Below are 16,865 nucleotides of genomic sequence, written 5' to 3' on the forward strand. Positions count from 1 at the left end.
ACTGGACAGGCACCTGGCTGGGGTCTTATGACCCCTGCCATCCCCAGTGCTCCTTCCTGCCCATGGCGGGGGGTCAGACTCGATGATCTGTCTGGGTCCCTTCCCACTCAGTGATTCTATGACTCTATGATCCTTTTCTGCTGCCATGTTAACAAGGAGGGAGTTCCCAGCCTATAGACGTGTTGCTGGTTCCTTCTCCCTAGATGCAGCACCTTGCACTTGTCTGCAGTGAACTCCAGCCTATCCTCATCCGCCCACCCCTGTAACCTGTCTAGATCTAGCTGGATGGTGTCCCTCCCCTCCAGTGTGCCCACCTTACCCCACAACTTGGTGTCATCAGCAAATTTGAACAAGGTGCTCTCCACACCCACATCCAAGTCACTGATGAAGATGTTGAACAGTGCAGGCCCGAGGACTGAGCCCTGCGGGACCCCACTGCCCATGTCCCTCCAGGTCAAGAATGACCCGTCCACCACCACTCTTTCACTCCAGCCAGTTGGCGACCCATCTGACTGCGTGGGTGTTGACACCACAGCCCCCCAGTTTCTTAATGAGAATGGAGTGAGAGACAGTGTCGAAGGCCTTCCTAAAGTCCAGGAAGACGATGTCCACTGCAACACCTGCATCCAAGGATTTTGTGACCTGGTCATAGAAGGCCACCAGGTTGATCTGACAGGACCTGCCTCAAATGAACCTATGTTGGTTGCCCCTGAGCATCATCTCTCCCCTGCCGATCCCTCACAGATGTGCTCCTGGACAATTTTCTCAAAGACTGAGGTAAGACTAACAGGCCTGTAGTTTCCTGGGTCCTCCTTCCTCCCTCTTTTGAAAATGGGGACCACATTCGCCCTTTTCCAGTCCTCTAGCACCACACCAGAGCACCATGAGTGCTTGTAAAGCCATGCCAGGCGTCCCACAAGGACCTCTGCTAATTCCCTGAGCACTCTGGGGTGAAGATTGTCCACACCTGCTGATTTGAACACGTCCAGTCCCACCAGAAGTTCCCTGAATAGGTCCTCACCGCCCCCGGGTCTGGCTGTGCCTCTCTTGGGTCTGTCCAGGACCCTGGGGGGAGGGGAAATGTCCTAATCCCTGCTCAGAAAAATTGAGGCAAAGAATTTGTTCAAGAGATTAGCTTTGTCGACCACCAGATTGCCAAGCGTGTCCTGCAGAGGCCTCATGTTGCCCTGTGCCTTCTTTTTACTCCCTATTTAGAAAAGGACTTCTTTGAACTGGGTTGCTAGTCCTAGTCCCGTCTCTGCCCTGGCCTTCCTAACAGCCCCCCTACAGTCTTGAACAATGGAAGTATAATCCTCCTTGGTAATGGCCCCTCCCTTCCATCAGGTGTATGCCTCCTTTTTAGCTGCGAGACAATCCCTTATGCTTTTGGTGAGCCATGGTGGCTTTTGCGCACTCTTGCCCCCTTTGACTTGTCTTGGGACTGTCACCCCTTGGGCTCAGAGAACTGTTTTAAGGAACAACTACTTGTCTTGGAGCCCCAACTCCCCTCTGCTCTGGGACCTCAGTGCCTCCCTAACTAGTCTCCTTAGCTCACTGAAATCTGTCCTTCTGAAGTCCAGGGCTGCTGCCTTGCTTCAGGCCTTTGACACCCCACGCTGGATGGTGAATCCCAGTAGGTGATGATCGCCATCACCCAGGTGGTTGGGCACCCACAGTCCCCTCACCAGGTTGTCACCTGTGGCCAGGACCAGGTCTAACAAGGAATTCCCCCTGATGGGACCATGCACCTCCTAGGCTAGGTAGAGGTCCTGCATCTTGGCTAGGAACCCCCATGAGCAGTGAGACCTGGCTGACTGCTCCTCCCAGATGTCCAGGTAGTTTAGGTCACCCATGATGACCACATCCCTTAACTGCCTCCATGAGCTGACCTGAGAAGTCCTGGTCCAGCTCTTCCCTTGGTTAGGTGGTCAATAGTAGACACCCACCATTAAGTCCCTTCCTCCCCACCCTTGTATTCTGACCCAGAGCACTTCAGTCTGCCCCTCCTCTGATCCCACGCTGCTTGCTGAGGATGTGTATTGCTCAGGTGCTACATGAGTGTGCACCTCTCTCACAGACAGCACTGCAGCCTGCAGATAACCCAGCTCACTCAGAATACTAGAAACCATCTAGCCACAGCAACCCAAAAGGTCAGCAGACTAACGTATTCTGCAAAACCAGCAAGCGCAGCCCAAGTTCTGGGTCAATTGCTGTAGTGCCCAGGCAACTTCACCTAAAAAACTTACCGTGATCACTAAGGTGGTTTTCCTACTGGCAGGGGGTGGTACCCTGATGGAGATTAGCCTCCCACTTTCACTTCCAGTAGCTGGACTTTATGGAAATGGCAAACTCCTCCCCAGCTTGCTCCCATGGGCAAACAGTTGACCCTGAGTTTCACTTGTTTGCCCTCATCCGAACCCCAAGCCTCTGGGCTTGGGCCTGCATGAAGGATGCTTCCAAATCCTCTGGCAGGCATCTGAAGCCCCAGGCAGAGGTGGAGGATGCTTGCTGATAGCAGGGGCCACATGAGGTTCTTGAATGGTTCACATGGATTTGGGATTGATTTGGCCAATTTGACTTGGAACATAAAAGTTTTTCCTTAAAAACCACAACAGAACTTTCACTTGAAACTACCCTGGATGACTCTGCACTCAGCTCTCATCTACCTTCAAGTGCTCTGACTTCCACCATTAAAGGACTCCCCAGATGCCCAAACCGCTTCAAGGCCACACAGCCCAACATGCTTTTAACTTACTAGTGCAGAACAAAACAATGCATACAGGTTTCCCTGGCCAACTGCAGGGGGTAGGTACTGGAAAGTTCCCATAGTTGGCAAAACTAAAGGCTTACAGGAAAAAATGAGGTTAGGGACTTGAATACCGTGTATAGTGTATAAAAATCATTTTTACTTAACCTTTAATACACAGGGAGTGGTCAACCAGGTGTAGGTGTACTCCTAGGGGTACCTAGGCAGAATTATTTAAGGGCTTAGATATCTACTTCCAGTAGTTTCAGGGTTATGAACACTTCTTATAGGCATACCCCCCTACAAGTCAGAATAACAGGACTAATATTAAATAGAAGCTGTAGTGTAAGCCTGGCTATTTGGTTGTAGCCATGATGGTCTAAGGACTTGGGCAGACAAGGTTCTTTGAGCAGATGTGATATATCTTTTATCAGACCGAGTAGTTGGAAAGAAATTCTTGGTCAGTTTTTGGTCAGTCACCCTTCTTCAGGGACAGCGAGGAGTCTCTGCAGTTCTGAGGCTCCGAGGAATGAGAGAAGCTAAAAAAAGTGTGACAGGATGCCAGGGCAAGCCTGGATCTCAAGAGAGATTTTTATATCAGTCAACTTTAGCCGAGGCCCCATCCATGATGCTGGCTGCTAGAATTTGTAGGCACCGAACTCAGACCTCATCATCTTGGCGCGCTCCAACATCCGCCCCACCAAGCAAGAAGTCAGGTGTTGGGAGCGGCAAGCAGAGCCACAGTGAACGACACAGCGCAACCAAAAGCCTGGCAGCTGCTCCTAGGACACAGCTTAGTTTGCTGCTGTACACCAGAATTTAAAGCGTTGGGGGCTGGGGGGGGGGGGGAAACAAAAACACACACACACACACAAAAGAAAAAAAAGTCACGCAATAGCACACTTCCAATGCCACCGTTAAGATCCCTAGAAATTAGGGTCAGAAGGGACCTCCTCTCCTGGCAGGGAAGAGAAGCCAGGTCAGACGACTGTCAAGCCTCCTCTTGAAGACCTCTTAAGAGACGTGGTACTGTCACTTAACTCGAAGCCCATTCCAGACTCTGGCCACCCATATTGTAAAAAAAAGTCTTCCTAGTGTCTAACCTGAATCAACTCTCCACTAATTTGCACCCATTATTCCTAGTTACTCCTAGCTGTGCCCTGGTAAATAGCACATCTCCAATTCCCTGCTGTTCTCCCTTGATAAACTCATAGCAGATAGACAGGGATCTACTTAAGCTGCTAGGGGTGGCGAGAGAGCGGGTGCTCCCCTCATTTGCACAAAGCCCTTTCAGGGGACTCAGCACCTCCAAAGGCTACGTCTGTTTCCTTTCATCACAGGCTGGATGCCAGTGCGAGCTGTCCCCACTTGCAAAGAAGCCTCCATGTGTATTTGGTGCGTGACACCTGTGTAAGCAGGAGCTTCTCTCTTTTTTATATATACACTTAAGACTAAGCAAAACACACAAGACAAGCCCAGTGGAGGCTGAGGGGCTGCAGAGCTCCATTCAAGGACCCAGAGAGAACAAAAGATTGGGCCATGGCCGGGCCTGTTTATTTGACATAAAAAATATCACAGCCAAGTCTCAGTGATGGGGATGTGATGCCGTGGGTCAGGTCAGCGAAGCAGCATCCTGCCGGCAGCCTTTAGTCCAGCTGAAAGGAGAAGGGCACAGACCATCAGCTGAGGCGGCGACCACCACTCCGCGCCGGGCTGCGACGCGCCCTTCACACCCTGCAGCGGCCTGCGGGCACCCGGCCCCTTGCCCCCCTCCCAGCCATGTCCCACCAGAGTCGCACCTTGATAAAGCCGATGTCCTTGGCGTACTGGCGGAAGCACTGCCGACACATGTTGAGCCCGTACTTGCGAATGAGGCCGTGCCGGTTGGAGCACACGCGGCTGCGGGGACAGAGGGCCCAGCGGGCGGGCAATCAGCGCCGCCCACCGCCACCCCGCGGGGAAGGGGAAGGAGTAGGGGGGAATGGGGAGGGGACCACTGACCAGGAGCGCGAGCCTTGCCCGAACTTCCTGGGGTGGCTCCAGTAGAGCTGCTGGTGGCCCATAGCGGCGGCGGCGGAGGCGGTGTCGCTGGCTACTCTCCTCACGCGGCAACGAAAGAAAGATGGCGGCCCGCGCATGCGCTAATCAACTCGCCGGCCGGAACCTCCCGGCGGCCCGCGCGGCAGGTGCGCAAAGAGCCCCTCCCTGATGTCACTGAGGGAGGGCACCGCCTCCCCCCCCCCGGGGGCGGGGCGGCGCGCAGGCGCAGAGCGGGCGCGCTCCCCCGCCCCTCGGGGGTGACGTCACCGGCGGCAAGCTCTAGTAGGCGGCAGGCGCAGGGCCGCTCGCCGGGCGCGGTGGCGCGCGCCTGTAATCCCGCGACTGGGAGGCCGAGGCCGGCGGATCGCTTGAGCTCAGGAGTTCTGGGCTGCAGTGCGCTATGCCGATCGGGTGTCCGCACTAAGTTCGGCATCAATATGGCGATCCCGGGGGAGCCGGGGGTCACCAGGTTGCCTAAGGAGGGGTGAACCGGCCCAGGTCGGAGACGGAGCAGGTCAAAACTCCCGTGCCGATCAGTAGTGGGACCGCACCTGTGAATAGCCCCTGCCGCCTAGCCTGGGCAACACAGTGGGACACGGTCTCTTTTGCCCTCCGCATAACGGGGTTTTGTGTTTTCTTTGAACACGGCCGCGTGCCCGGCGCCGTGCAAGCCGTGCAAGCCGTGCAATGCACGCACCCCGGCCCCCGCACTGCCCGCGCCGCAGCGCCTCCCGCCGGCGCGCGCCCGCCATGCAGCCGCGGGTGCGCCCGGCCGCCGGCAGGGGTCGCTGCTGCCGCCGCTCCCAGCTCGCCGCCGCCGGCGCACGCGTCGCTCGTTCGCCTTAATAGGCGTCCGCCTTCGCGAGCGACGCGTGCGCCGGCGGCGGCCGCGGGCGGGGGTCCTCCGCCACACCGCCCCTCGGAGCTGCTCCGCCTCCAGAGGCCCCCAGCCGGGTTCACCCGATTTTGCATTTACCCAGGAACTTGGAAAAGCGAAAAAAGCCGGAGAACTGGGGGCTGTGGGTTAAAGAAACCTGCTCACTCACAAATGTTAAATTAAAGCGAGTTTATGACGAGGGGGAAGGGAAGGCAGCAAAGCCTGGCCCGTGGCCCGCTCTCCGCAGCTCAGAACCGGCGGGCGGCGGGGGGAAGGGGCCCACATCTGCTGGGGCCTGCCCGCTCTCAGTGGGAGGCTCTGGGATTTTCCCCCGGGGTTTTTGCCCCAGTGCTCCAGCGCAGTATCGCGTTGGCCCCTTCACAAGCACTTTTAATCTGAAGAGTTGGTTGAACAGCTCCAGGGAGCGACTCCTCCCTGGGACCTTTTCCTTGTGCCCACACCTGTGTCTGTCATCAAAATCGTGGCTGCCCCGACTTGAGTTAAAGAGCCCAGCCTGCCCTGCCCTGCAGTGGACTTTGGTGCCACAATGTTTCGACGGCATTTCCTCCTCCCCGGGGTAGGACTAACACCCGCTCTAAGGTGCTCTTCTGCACGAGGCCGTTGGCACCCCGAGAGGTTGCCGGGTTCTTTAACCTCCAGCAGGAAGGTGGTGGCGAGAACAGCATCTGCAATATCTGGGGGTTTGGGTAGGAATTAAGGGGATGGCAGAGGTTCCTGGGGACCCAGTGCAGGGTCCGAAGTCTGAGTGTGAGCTGGGGCCAGAGATAGAGGACTGAGATGTGAGAGGTGAGATGGAGCCCGGGCCAAGCAGCCTAGTGGTTCACAGCCCAGGAGGGGCATAGGACGTTGAGGCAGAGCCTAGGGAGGGACGAGGGAGACCTAAAACTGCCCCCTGCTTGAGTCGGTTGGTGCGGTGGGGCTGCCTGTGGCCTGCCTCCACAAAATGCCACACGTGGCCACTCCAGGGAAAGGCGAGCATGGGGCACTGGAAAACCTCCACTCCCACTGCCTTGTGGGTTACCCCGTGGAGGAGGAAAGCTAGGGGAGCACACCCCGACAGAGAAGCAGTTGCCAGGAAGATCAGGACCATGTGGGTCCAGAGCCTAGTGAGGGGCCAGGGAAGACCATGGGGGGTCCAGGGGCCCAGAAAGGAGCCAGGGAAGACCAAAACCACATGGGTCCAGCTGCCTAGCATGGGCCCGAGGCCCAGCAAGTATAGTGAGACCAGAGGGGTCCAGCGGTCCAGCAAGGGGCCGGGAACGCAGTGCAGCATAAGACAGGTCCAAGGGCCTGGACAGCAAGGCCTAATGAGGGGCCAGAGGCCTAAGCCATAGCGTACAGCCCTGTGAGGGGTCAGCGCAGTGTAGGGCCGACTGGGTCCAAAGGCCTGGAGAGCGGCTGGGAGAGTGAGGAGTTAACAGGGTCTAAGATAAAGAGACTAAAACAGGAGGGAGGGAGAGACCGAGGGGCCGATAGCCCAGTGAGTGGTTGTGCAAGAGACCCAGGGGTCTGAGGGGCCAGAGGAGAGATCAAGGGATCTGGCAATCTGAGTGGGGCCAAGAGGGAAACCAAGGGGTCGTCTGAAGGTCCAGGGTGGGGGTGAGTGAGGCCAAGGGGCTGGGAGGCCCAGTGAGGCGCTGTATCAGCAGAAGGTAGGCCATCTGGAAAGATGCTGGCTGCGTGGCATAGGACACGGTGTAGGGGAGGTCCAGAGCCACATGCAAGTATGTCAGGATGGCCGAGTGGTCTAAGGCGCCAGACTCAAGACTGTGTCTTTCCCTCCTGGGTGTTCTGGTCTCTGTATAGAGGTGTGGGTTCAAATCCCACTTCTGACATGCCTTTTGCATTCAGGAACATCTCAAAGCTAAGGAGGCATACAGCCGATGGAAGGGAGGGGCCATCACCAAGGAGGATTACACCTCTATTGCTTGAGATTGTAGGGGGGGTCAGGAAGGCCAAGGCAGAGATGGAACTGGGACTAGCGACCTGAACCAAGGATAACAAGAAGTCCGTTTTTAAATTCATAGGGGGAAAAAGAAGGTACCAGGTAACATGGGGCCTCTGCCTGACAATCTCTGCTTCGCAATCTGGTTTTCACACCAGACAATAAAGCTGACCTCTTTAACAATTTCTTTGCCTCCACTTTTCTGACCACTGGGACTTCCCCCACACACAGGGATCCCCAATGGTCCCAGGGGAGGCGCTGCCAGGCCCAGGGTCAGAGAGGACCTATTCAGGGAACTTCTGGTGGGACTGGACGTGTTTAAATCAGCTGGTCCAGACGATCTCCACCCCAAATGCTGAGGGAATTAGCAGAGGTCATTGCTGGACCCCTGGCATGGCTGTATGAGCACTCGTGGTGTTCTGGCAAGGTGCCAGAAGACTGGAAAAGGGCGAATGTGGTCCCCATTTTCAAAAAACGGAGGAAGGAGGACCCAGGAAACTACAGGCCTGTTAGTCTTACCTCAGTCTTTGAGAAAATTATCCAGGAGCACATCCGTGAGGGATTGACAGGGGAGATAATGCTCAGGGGCAAACAACATTGGTTCATTCATAGTTTCTAGGGTTGGAAGGGACATGAGCAGATCATCTAGTCCGACCCCCTGCCATGGCAGGAAAGAGTACTGGGGTCAAACGACCCCAGCAAGATGTTCATCTAACCTCCTCTTAAACACCCCCAGGGTAGGAGCCAGCACCACTTCCCTTGGAAGTTGGTTCCAGACCCTAGCCGCCCTGACCGTGAAGTCGCCTCCTGATATCTAGCCTAAATCTGCCCTCTGCCAGCTTGTGACCGTTATTCCTGGTCACTCCTGGCAGTGCACGGGAGAATAGTGATTCCCCCAATGCCTGCTGATTCCCCCTGACTAATTTATAACAGGCTGATGACACTAAGATGTGGGGGGATGTGGGCACACTAGAAGGAAGCATCAGGCTTCAATCAGACCTAGACAGGCTACAAGGGTGGGCGGATGTGAATAGGATGGGATTCAACACAGACAAGTGCAAGGTGCTGCACCTGGGGAGGAAGAACCGGCACCATACCTACATGTTGGGGAACTCCCCTCTTGCAAGCACGGAGGCAGAAAAGGATCTTGGAGTCACTATTGATGCCAAGATGAACATGGGCCAGCGGTGTGAGGACACGGTCAGGAAGGCCAACTGCACCTTGTCGTGCATCCACAGATGCATCTCGAGCAGGTCCAGGGAGGTGATCCTCCCCCTCTATGCGGCACTGGCCAGGCCGCAGCTGGAGTCCTGCGTCCAGTTCTGGGCGCCGCACTTCAGGAGGGATGTGGACAGCATGGAGAGGGTCCAGAGGAGGCCACTCGCATGGTCAGGGGGCAGCAGGGCAGGCCCCACGAGGAGAGGCGACGGGACCTGAACCTGTTCAGCCTCCACAAGAGAAGGCTGAGAGAGGATCTGGTGGCTGTCTATAAACTGGCCAAGGGAGACCAACAGGCAATGGGAGAGTCCCTATTACTGCCAGTAGTGCTTGGGGGAACAAGGAACAACAGCCATAAGTTGATGGAGAGTAGATTCAGACTAGACATCAGGAGGCACTACTTCACAGTCAGGGCGGCTAGGAGCTGGAACCAACTTCCAAGGGAAGTGGTGCTCACTCCTGCCCTGGGGGGTCTTCGAAAGGAGGCTAGATAACCACCTAGCCTGGGTTGTTTGACCCCAGCGCTGTTTCCTGCCCATGTCAGGGGGGCGGACCTGGTTACCTGCTCAGTTCCCCTCCTACCCTACCAACTATGAAACTATGAATGGTCATTATAGTAAGATCAAGGTACCCTCCCACAACATTTACTTATATATGAACTTCAAGGCACACTGGGCAACAGCAGGGAGGACTGCTCTCAGAGCAGGGTATTACACATTTTTGGGGGGTGCCCTGTTACACTTCGGTATGTATTTCAGTATCCATGTCTATCCTTGCAGATATCCTTATTGTTTCTAAAATGTTCATACAGCAACAACATGGCTTGATACACTTTCCTTCATAAAAGCTTCGTAGAACTCTTCTTCAGTTGCTGGTGTAATCTTCACATCCAACCTTTTTGTATTCTAAAAGTCCATCATAGTACTGTCAGCTCTCACTATCACTATGTTCATGGAAACATACCAAATGCTTGCCAATATTGTCCGTTACCTCAGCTACTTTGTACCTGCAATGACAAAATCTTTGTTCTAGTGAACTCTGTTTGATATATTTGCACATCTCATGTTATCTGTTTGACTATCAGGACTGGTGACATGGTTTAATTAGCAGCATACCATCTCCTTAAATACAGAAGACCTAAATACAAGTTACAAGAAAGGGATTTTGTGGGCAAGGAAACAGGCTACTATCCTCTCTGAAAAGCCAGCAAATGGCACTTGAGAAGGCATAATTTGGTGATTTGATATATAGGTATGCATATAGGTTTACTACAATTTACTTAATGTCGTCATGGCTCCAGCATAATCTTATATTACAAACTTACTTAATGCCACATATAGAAATCAGGGATGAAAAGAGCCGAGGATCACATTTTTCAGTTCTTCTGAGAGCCAGATCTGCTGCAAGTGTTATGAGTAGGATGCATGGTTTTTCGTTAATGGATTGACAATTACTCAATTTCCATGTGCCTCTGCACTTGTTACTTTTGACACTGAAATGTTAAAATAGGTAAAGTATTTGCCTGAAAACCTGATGATAGTAATTTATGCAAAACTTACCTGTGATCCATTGTGACATCTCTATTTGAGCAATTCTACTAGTCCAAGGGTAGGCAACGTTTTTTGGCTGGAGTGCCAAAAAACCCACAATGTCTACCTTAGAAGGTGCCGGAGTGCTGGCATGCCAGAAAAACAAAGTGGGAGGGAGGTGTACATGGCAGGATGCACAGCACATATATTTAATAATCATAAATGTTGCCTTTGCTGTTGTTTGTTGAGCATGTTGCAATGAGAGAGAGAGAGAAAAAAAGAGACAAGAGAAAGAGGAGAGAGAGAAAGAAAAAGGACAGGAGAAAGAGAACCAGACACGCACACAGAGAACCACATACACAAACAGAGAGCCAGAACACACCCAGAAAATACACATGTGCACACGTATACGGAACCAGACACAGAGAACCAGACAGAGGCAGACAAACATGCAGAACCAGATGCACGGGCACACAGAGCCGGGCTCCTGGGCCGCTGGACAAAGTCCAACCCAACAGTGTCCTGGTCCCACCAGAGTCCCTGTGCTTTCCCAGGGAGGCAGGCTGCAGCGCAGCTGGCTGAGGCCCCAGCCCGGAGCCTACCCACCAGACCAACCACCCACCTACCCACCCACCCCACACAGCTTAGCCCGCAAAAGGGGCGGTGCTCCTGGCAAGGGGCAGCGCCAGCCTCATCCCGGTGTGGGGGCTGGGCTCGGAGTGGGTGGGAGTCAGGTGGGTTCAGCTGCAAGCAGCCTGGGCTCTGTAGTTGGCAGCAGCTACCAGAGCCTGGGCCAGCTGCAGCCAGGTGGCTGCAAACAGTTGCATCAGCTCCATACCAGCAGGTGCACATGCACCTCAGGAGCGTACAGTGGAGATAGGGCCTGAAGCAACACAGCCCTCCCACTGTCCGCTCTGAGGTGCACGTGCAGTCACCGCCAACATGGAGCTGATGCCGGGGCTGTGGAGCCCGACGCAGCTGTTTGCAGCCTGCCCGCTGCGGCTGCCCAGAGCTCAGGCTGGCTAAACAGTCAGACTCTCTAGCAACGTCTCCCCATGGCTGCCTGCCTGCCCGTGTCCCCCAGGTGCACAGGAAAAGGAGGGGAATGGCACTGGGCCTGGCTGCTCTCTCCCCCTCTCCCTGTTCAACCTACTGCAGGTTGGATGTAATTTTTTTTTAACCGCAGGTGGAAACGACCATTGAGGGACCTAAACCCTCTGAATGGAAGTCAGAAGACATCTCAGCCATTAGGCCACACAGCCTTCCAGGAGCTACCTTGTGCCCCCCACTCCCCTCCCCAGTATCAACACTTACAAGTCACCCTTGAACCCAACTCAGTATGGGATAGGGGTATCTTCCATCTTTCAACCATGCAACAAGGGGATTCTGAAGTTTGCTGACATCACCTAAACTGTATTTAAAATATAAAACATTCAGATTAAGATTACCCTGCTTCACACAATGAAACAGTTGGATGGACAGGCTTCACAGATTACAGAATGATGTACAGTTGGGAAGGCCAGCTAGCTCTGGTGGTAACTACAGCTGGCCCAGAGTTTTTAGACTACAGAAAGTGGAGCACATCTGAAATCCCAGCGTGGACAGAAGCACTGGTTACCACTGCTGTTGTAGCCGTACAGTGCTTACTATAAGGTAAGCCACTGAGTAGCACGTGGAAGGAATGTATATGCTCATGGTCCTTCCTCCACAGAAACAAAAAAAGTATGCCCTACTGTCAGTGTGGATGCAAACGGGACATGCCCACTGGTACTCTTCCTCAGATATATGACAGAACAAGCAGGGCCAGAACATGCCTAGGGCCACTCATACACAACAGGAGCTTAGTTCCTCCTAAATTGAAACAGTGGGTTTTTAATCGTGACTGTTAAAAAACCACTATTTCAATTTAGGGGCTTCCATTATGGTCATAGTAAGGGATCTTTTTTTTTCTTTTGGTAGAGCCTGCCCAGGGAGCAAGCTGTCAGCATGCCCAGAGAGAGCTGCTTGGAGCTAGCACTCAGCCTGCTAGCAGCCTGCCCGGGCAGCCTCATGGGGGCAGCACTCCCGCGGAGGTGAAGACCAAGGCTCCCCACAGCTCAGATGCTGCTGGCAGCTCACCCACTGGTCACAGGCAGACTCTGCCAGAAAACAAAAAAAGATCAGGCTCCTTGCCACTTTTTTTTTGATTTTGGCTGGGGCTTCCAGCTCACCGTGCACAGTCCCACCCACACGCCTGCTGTCATCCCACTGCCTGGGACCACCTGAGAACAGGTTAGCTTGCTCCTGGGGCAGCACGGGAGGGTGGCTGTGTGTGCTGGCAGTCAGACAAGGCAATAGGGACAGTGCACAGGATGCTGGAAGCTCAAGCCCGAGCTTCCAGTGCCCTGTGCACCATCCTCACCACCTTCTCCAGCTGCCAGCCCACCCAGCCACCCTCCTACCACCTCCCTGTGCTGCCCCAGAAGAAAGCTGGGTGTGCTGGTGGCTGGCTGGTGAAGGCAGGGATAGTGCACGATGTGCTGGAAGCCCAGCTGGGCCTGAGGATGCAATTTGTTAGGTAGCTGTCGCTGAGCACTTAGGTGCCCTGCTCCTTTTAAAGAGGGGAAGAGCCCTAGCAGTGAGGGAGGAGCTCCAGCTGCTGGTGGTCAGGGCAACCAGCATTGGCTAGCAACCCACACCTGCCAGCGGGCAGCGGGCAGGAAGGGGCAGGGCCTGGCTCACATAAACCCCAGGGCTGAGGCCAGGCTGGCTTTCCTGTTCAGCAACCAAGGGGGAAGGAGCTCTCCCAGAGAAAGCAAAGGGGGAGGCCTGACTGCAGGTACAGTGTCTAATACTGGTGAGGGACAGAGCTTCCCTGGTGTGGCTTGAATGATGCTGTAGCTGGGCAGCTTGAATTTATGTTACAGCCCAAGGGCTTGTGTTTTGCTTATTGTATAAGGCTGGTGGCTTTGGTGAGGCTATTAGGGGATGGAGGAGGCCTCATAGGGGACCCACAGCAGTGTGGGGACCCTGGTGCAAAGAGGGTGCAGCATTGGGGGTACACTGACCCTACTGCCAATGAGGGTGCAGTGGCAGACAGGGCTGCAGAGAGTCCAGGGAGGACAAGGGGGCCAAATTATAACAAGGCCCAGACTGAACAACAAGCCTCCATCCGCAAGGCTTGTGGTGTGGTAAAGGGGTGGTTGGAGCCATGCATAGCCCATAAGGCTAGGGTACCCTGAAACACCCACTGTAGAATGGGACCCACAAGGGGTCCAGGAGGCCACAGGGTCCGAGTGCAACAAGACTGTGTTCAAGATGATGAAAAGGCAACCTCCCTAATATATATTTTACCATCAAAGACATGGCAGGTAAGAATCAAGGGTGCCCTTTGAGCCAACTTGGCATGGGAAGGGGGCCTTGGGGAGATCACAGCCCTCCTGCAGGACCCCATGCTGTGACAGTAGCAAACTTAAAAACATCAGTAAGTCTTTTACTTTGCTATGTATCAAAGTCACTTACATTATAATACACCACTGCACAGGTTCAGTGCAATGAAATTAAATCTCAATACTCCACTGCGTGTAACATGTGACACAATTAAGCCATTATAGAAGGGCAACTAAACTGCTAAAAAGTCATTTCATCATGTGTAGAAGCACCCTACATGTGCATTTAAGCACACCCAATTTTAATGTACATTAGTTTAATGCTCAGTAAGTTGGTTTAGGCAGGAATCTACACATGCAGGCATTACAGTGCATTAACACTGTGTGTGGACTGACTTAAGACTCAATTTAGTCCTAAGTCAGTCCACACACATTAATGCACTTTAGTTAAAGCACATTAATGCATATGTAGATGCATTAATCGCACCTGAATTTGATACCTGCACTTGCAGATATCAAATTTAGGTGCAATTAGCTTAAACTTGCCACTTTTTTTGAATGCGCACCCTTAATGTGCATTAAAATTAAGCTAATATACATTAACACATCTCATGTAGACACAACCTAAGGCTCCCAGGCATTCTGTCAGTATACAAAACTTAGGGATAACACATTCATAAAACAGGTTTAATGATCCCAGTTGCTATAGGGACACCTGTATATATTAACTGAAGGGCATGTATTAATTATTATGTTCTCCTTTAGATCTTCACTCTACTACTTGCCCCTATATGAGATCTACAACCAACCCTTGAAATTTTATCCTTAAGTTCAATAGGAAAATGTGTACCTACTATGCAAAAATTGATGCTGATTTCTATGTCCTGTTCTTCTGTGAACATTCTGAGTTGGAGCAAACAGTACTGCACTGTGCTGTAGAGATCAGAGAGTGGAAGTGTCACCATAATTTCCTCAATTCCATAGCAATCCCATGTGCTCCTTCCTGTAAATTTCTGAAACTGTCAACCACTGCCATTTCCCTTCTTTCCAGTTGTTGCTGCTAAATGCCTCATTCACTTGGAGAAGACATTGAAATACTTCTCTTCTTTGGAGAAGTTCAAACTCAGTCTTTATTGCCTAGTATCTTTTAAATATCAAATAAACGATGTATCAAAGGTTGTCAATGGTGCCAGTGTTGGTGAATTGCACCTTTCTGTTCTCGATTTGGATGCCAACACTCCAGGGAGGACAAGGCCAATGGTTGCATTGTTTGTGTTCCTATTCTGGAGGAGCCTGAGAATGCTTAGCTTGCTGCTTCAGTGTGGAATGGGGACCTTCATTCCATCTTTCCAAGAAAGAGGCTCTGAAATGCTTTAATTAGCAACAGTCACAGTTACTTTCCTCTTAGATCTATCCTTTATGCTTCTGTCAGGTAAAATGCCTATTGCTATTGAATGCATCTTACGTTGAACAGTGTCTTTCATAACTTCTACAAAGTTAGGAGTTCTGCAAGAGTTTGTCCTTCAAAATTATCTTTTTGACAATTCTGAACCAATTTGCAACATTTATATTGCTGACTCCAGTTCGTGGCCATTTTATTGCTTGTAACATAATGCTACTCCATAATGTTATGTTGGCACATACTTGACTAAGGTTTTTTGCAATTCAGTAGAATAATATCTGTTCAGAGGATAAGTCTTATTCTCCTGATTTTGTTTTTTATACAAACTGCATGATGAACAATTGAACAAAAGGAGAATTTTTACAGATTGATTCCTGTTTCTGATCAATTGGTTTTCCAGTCAAAGGATAGAATGGTTTTAGAGATCTGCTGGGTTTGTATCCATTTCCTTACCTCTTTTCATCCTGCCTCTCCCTGCATTGTGCGTCCAGGTGTGATGCACTGAAAATTATGCAGAACTTTTGAATTACTTCCCTGAACTCGCAAATTTGTTCTTGCACTTTGCAGTAAGACAAATGAGTACAGAAACAATCCTTGACATCTTTAGAAACAGCAACTTTGGATACATGCCCATGAATTATTTTGATTATATGTGAGGCACATATATGTAAAATCAGCTTTCCTCTTCCCTGTACATACTTCAAAACAGGCATTCAAGTAATGTATGGCAGTCATCCAGTTGAAAACCTGAATAGCTGCATGTATTAAAGCCCAGCTGAAGTTGCATTCTACTTTTTGGGGTCTAAGCCAATGACCAGTTACTCTAAGAGCATCTCAAGAAAGCAAAGTCAGTCAATGTGATATGGTTGGTGTACTTTGGTCAGCAATTAGCATCTCTACTACTCGTAGGATGCTTGTTGAGTTGGTTAGGCACTTTGCACATGATGCATAATACAAGATGTGATGTTTACATGGTGGGGTTCTCTCAACAACAGACACCTAGGCATCAAGGTGTAGGCTATACAGCTTTGCTTTCTGAAAATCAAAAAGTAGGTGCAGCTGGACAGGTGATACAGTGAAGTACTGCAAGTAGGCATGTGCAGTTTTCTATATCAAGTTTGTAGTGGCATCTAGTTTTCCTTGGATGTTGAGGCAATCAAGACTTAATATTAGGGTCAGTTCTGCCCTCATAGTTACCCTCACCAGCTGTTTTTTTGCAGAACAATGCTGGCTTTTACTTCACTCATTACCAGTCAACAGTACAGCAGGGCCAGACTAACATAGCAACTTATTTCTCAGCTGGTTTAGTGTGTCTGCCTTCAGTTTGTCCCTTAATTCTTCTCTTTCTTGCTGGCATGTACAACTTTTGTTCAGTTCACCAGCTTTGTGTTGTTTCTCCTTTCACCTGAATTTCCATTTTCACACATTGATCATGCCTTCCTGGTCTCTCTTTGATCTTCATAAGTAATGAAATGCACCCTTCAAACTTGCATTTTTGCTTTCCCATACCAAAAAGGAGCTTTGATTTCTCTAGATTTCTGCACCTTAACATTATTATATATAAAACCAAAAACACGGAGGTGAATGTATTCTTTTAATTTTTTGGCCAAAACGCATGACCATCCATTACTCAAACTCCATAGTGTCAATTTGGATGAGGGATATATTTGTTTCCACTAATCCCTACCAAAATAATATTGAATTTTGATGGACAGGTAG

The 16,865-nt window shown here is 51.5% G+C and overlaps 1 protein-coding gene and 2 non-coding genes across 3 annotated transcripts; 2 read left to right on the top strand and 1 right to left on the bottom strand.

Annotated features, from left to right (window-relative positions):
• Positions 1-4,273: 4,273 nt before the first annotated feature.
• RPS29 (ribosomal protein S29) lies at positions 4,274-4,910 on the bottom strand. Its single transcript, XM_090035027.1, has 3 exons — positions 4,748-4,910; positions 4,546-4,645; positions 4,274-4,401 (listed from the first exon to the last, which is right to left on the bottom strand). Exons 1-3 carry the CDS (start codon positions 4,882-4,884, stop codon positions 4,393-4,395), a joined length of 246 nt encoding a protein of 81 aa, XP_089891153.1. The 5' UTR covers positions 4,885-4,910; the 3' UTR covers positions 4,274-4,392.
• Positions 4,911-5,093: 183 nt separating this feature from the next.
• Positions 5,094-5,391, top strand: LOC149872423 (signal recognition particle RNA). Its single transcript, XR_016440886.1, has one exon.
• A 2,021-nt stretch (positions 5,392-7,412) lies between these two features.
• Positions 7,413-7,519, top strand: TRNAL-CAA (transfer RNA leucine (anticodon CAA)). The gene is made up of 2 exons: positions 7,413-7,450; positions 7,474-7,519. It is a non-coding gene; the product is annotated as a tRNA-Leu (tRNA).
• The last annotated feature ends 9,346 nt before the right edge of the window (positions 7,520-16,865 follow it).

Source organism: Crocodylus siamensis, chromosome 2, assembly GCF_052110815.1.
Source record: "Crocodylus siamensis isolate JL-2025a chromosome 2, ASM5211081v1, whole genome shotgun sequence".
NCBI classification, from domain to species: domain Eukaryota; kingdom Metazoa; phylum Chordata; order Crocodylia; family Crocodylidae; genus Crocodylus; species Crocodylus siamensis.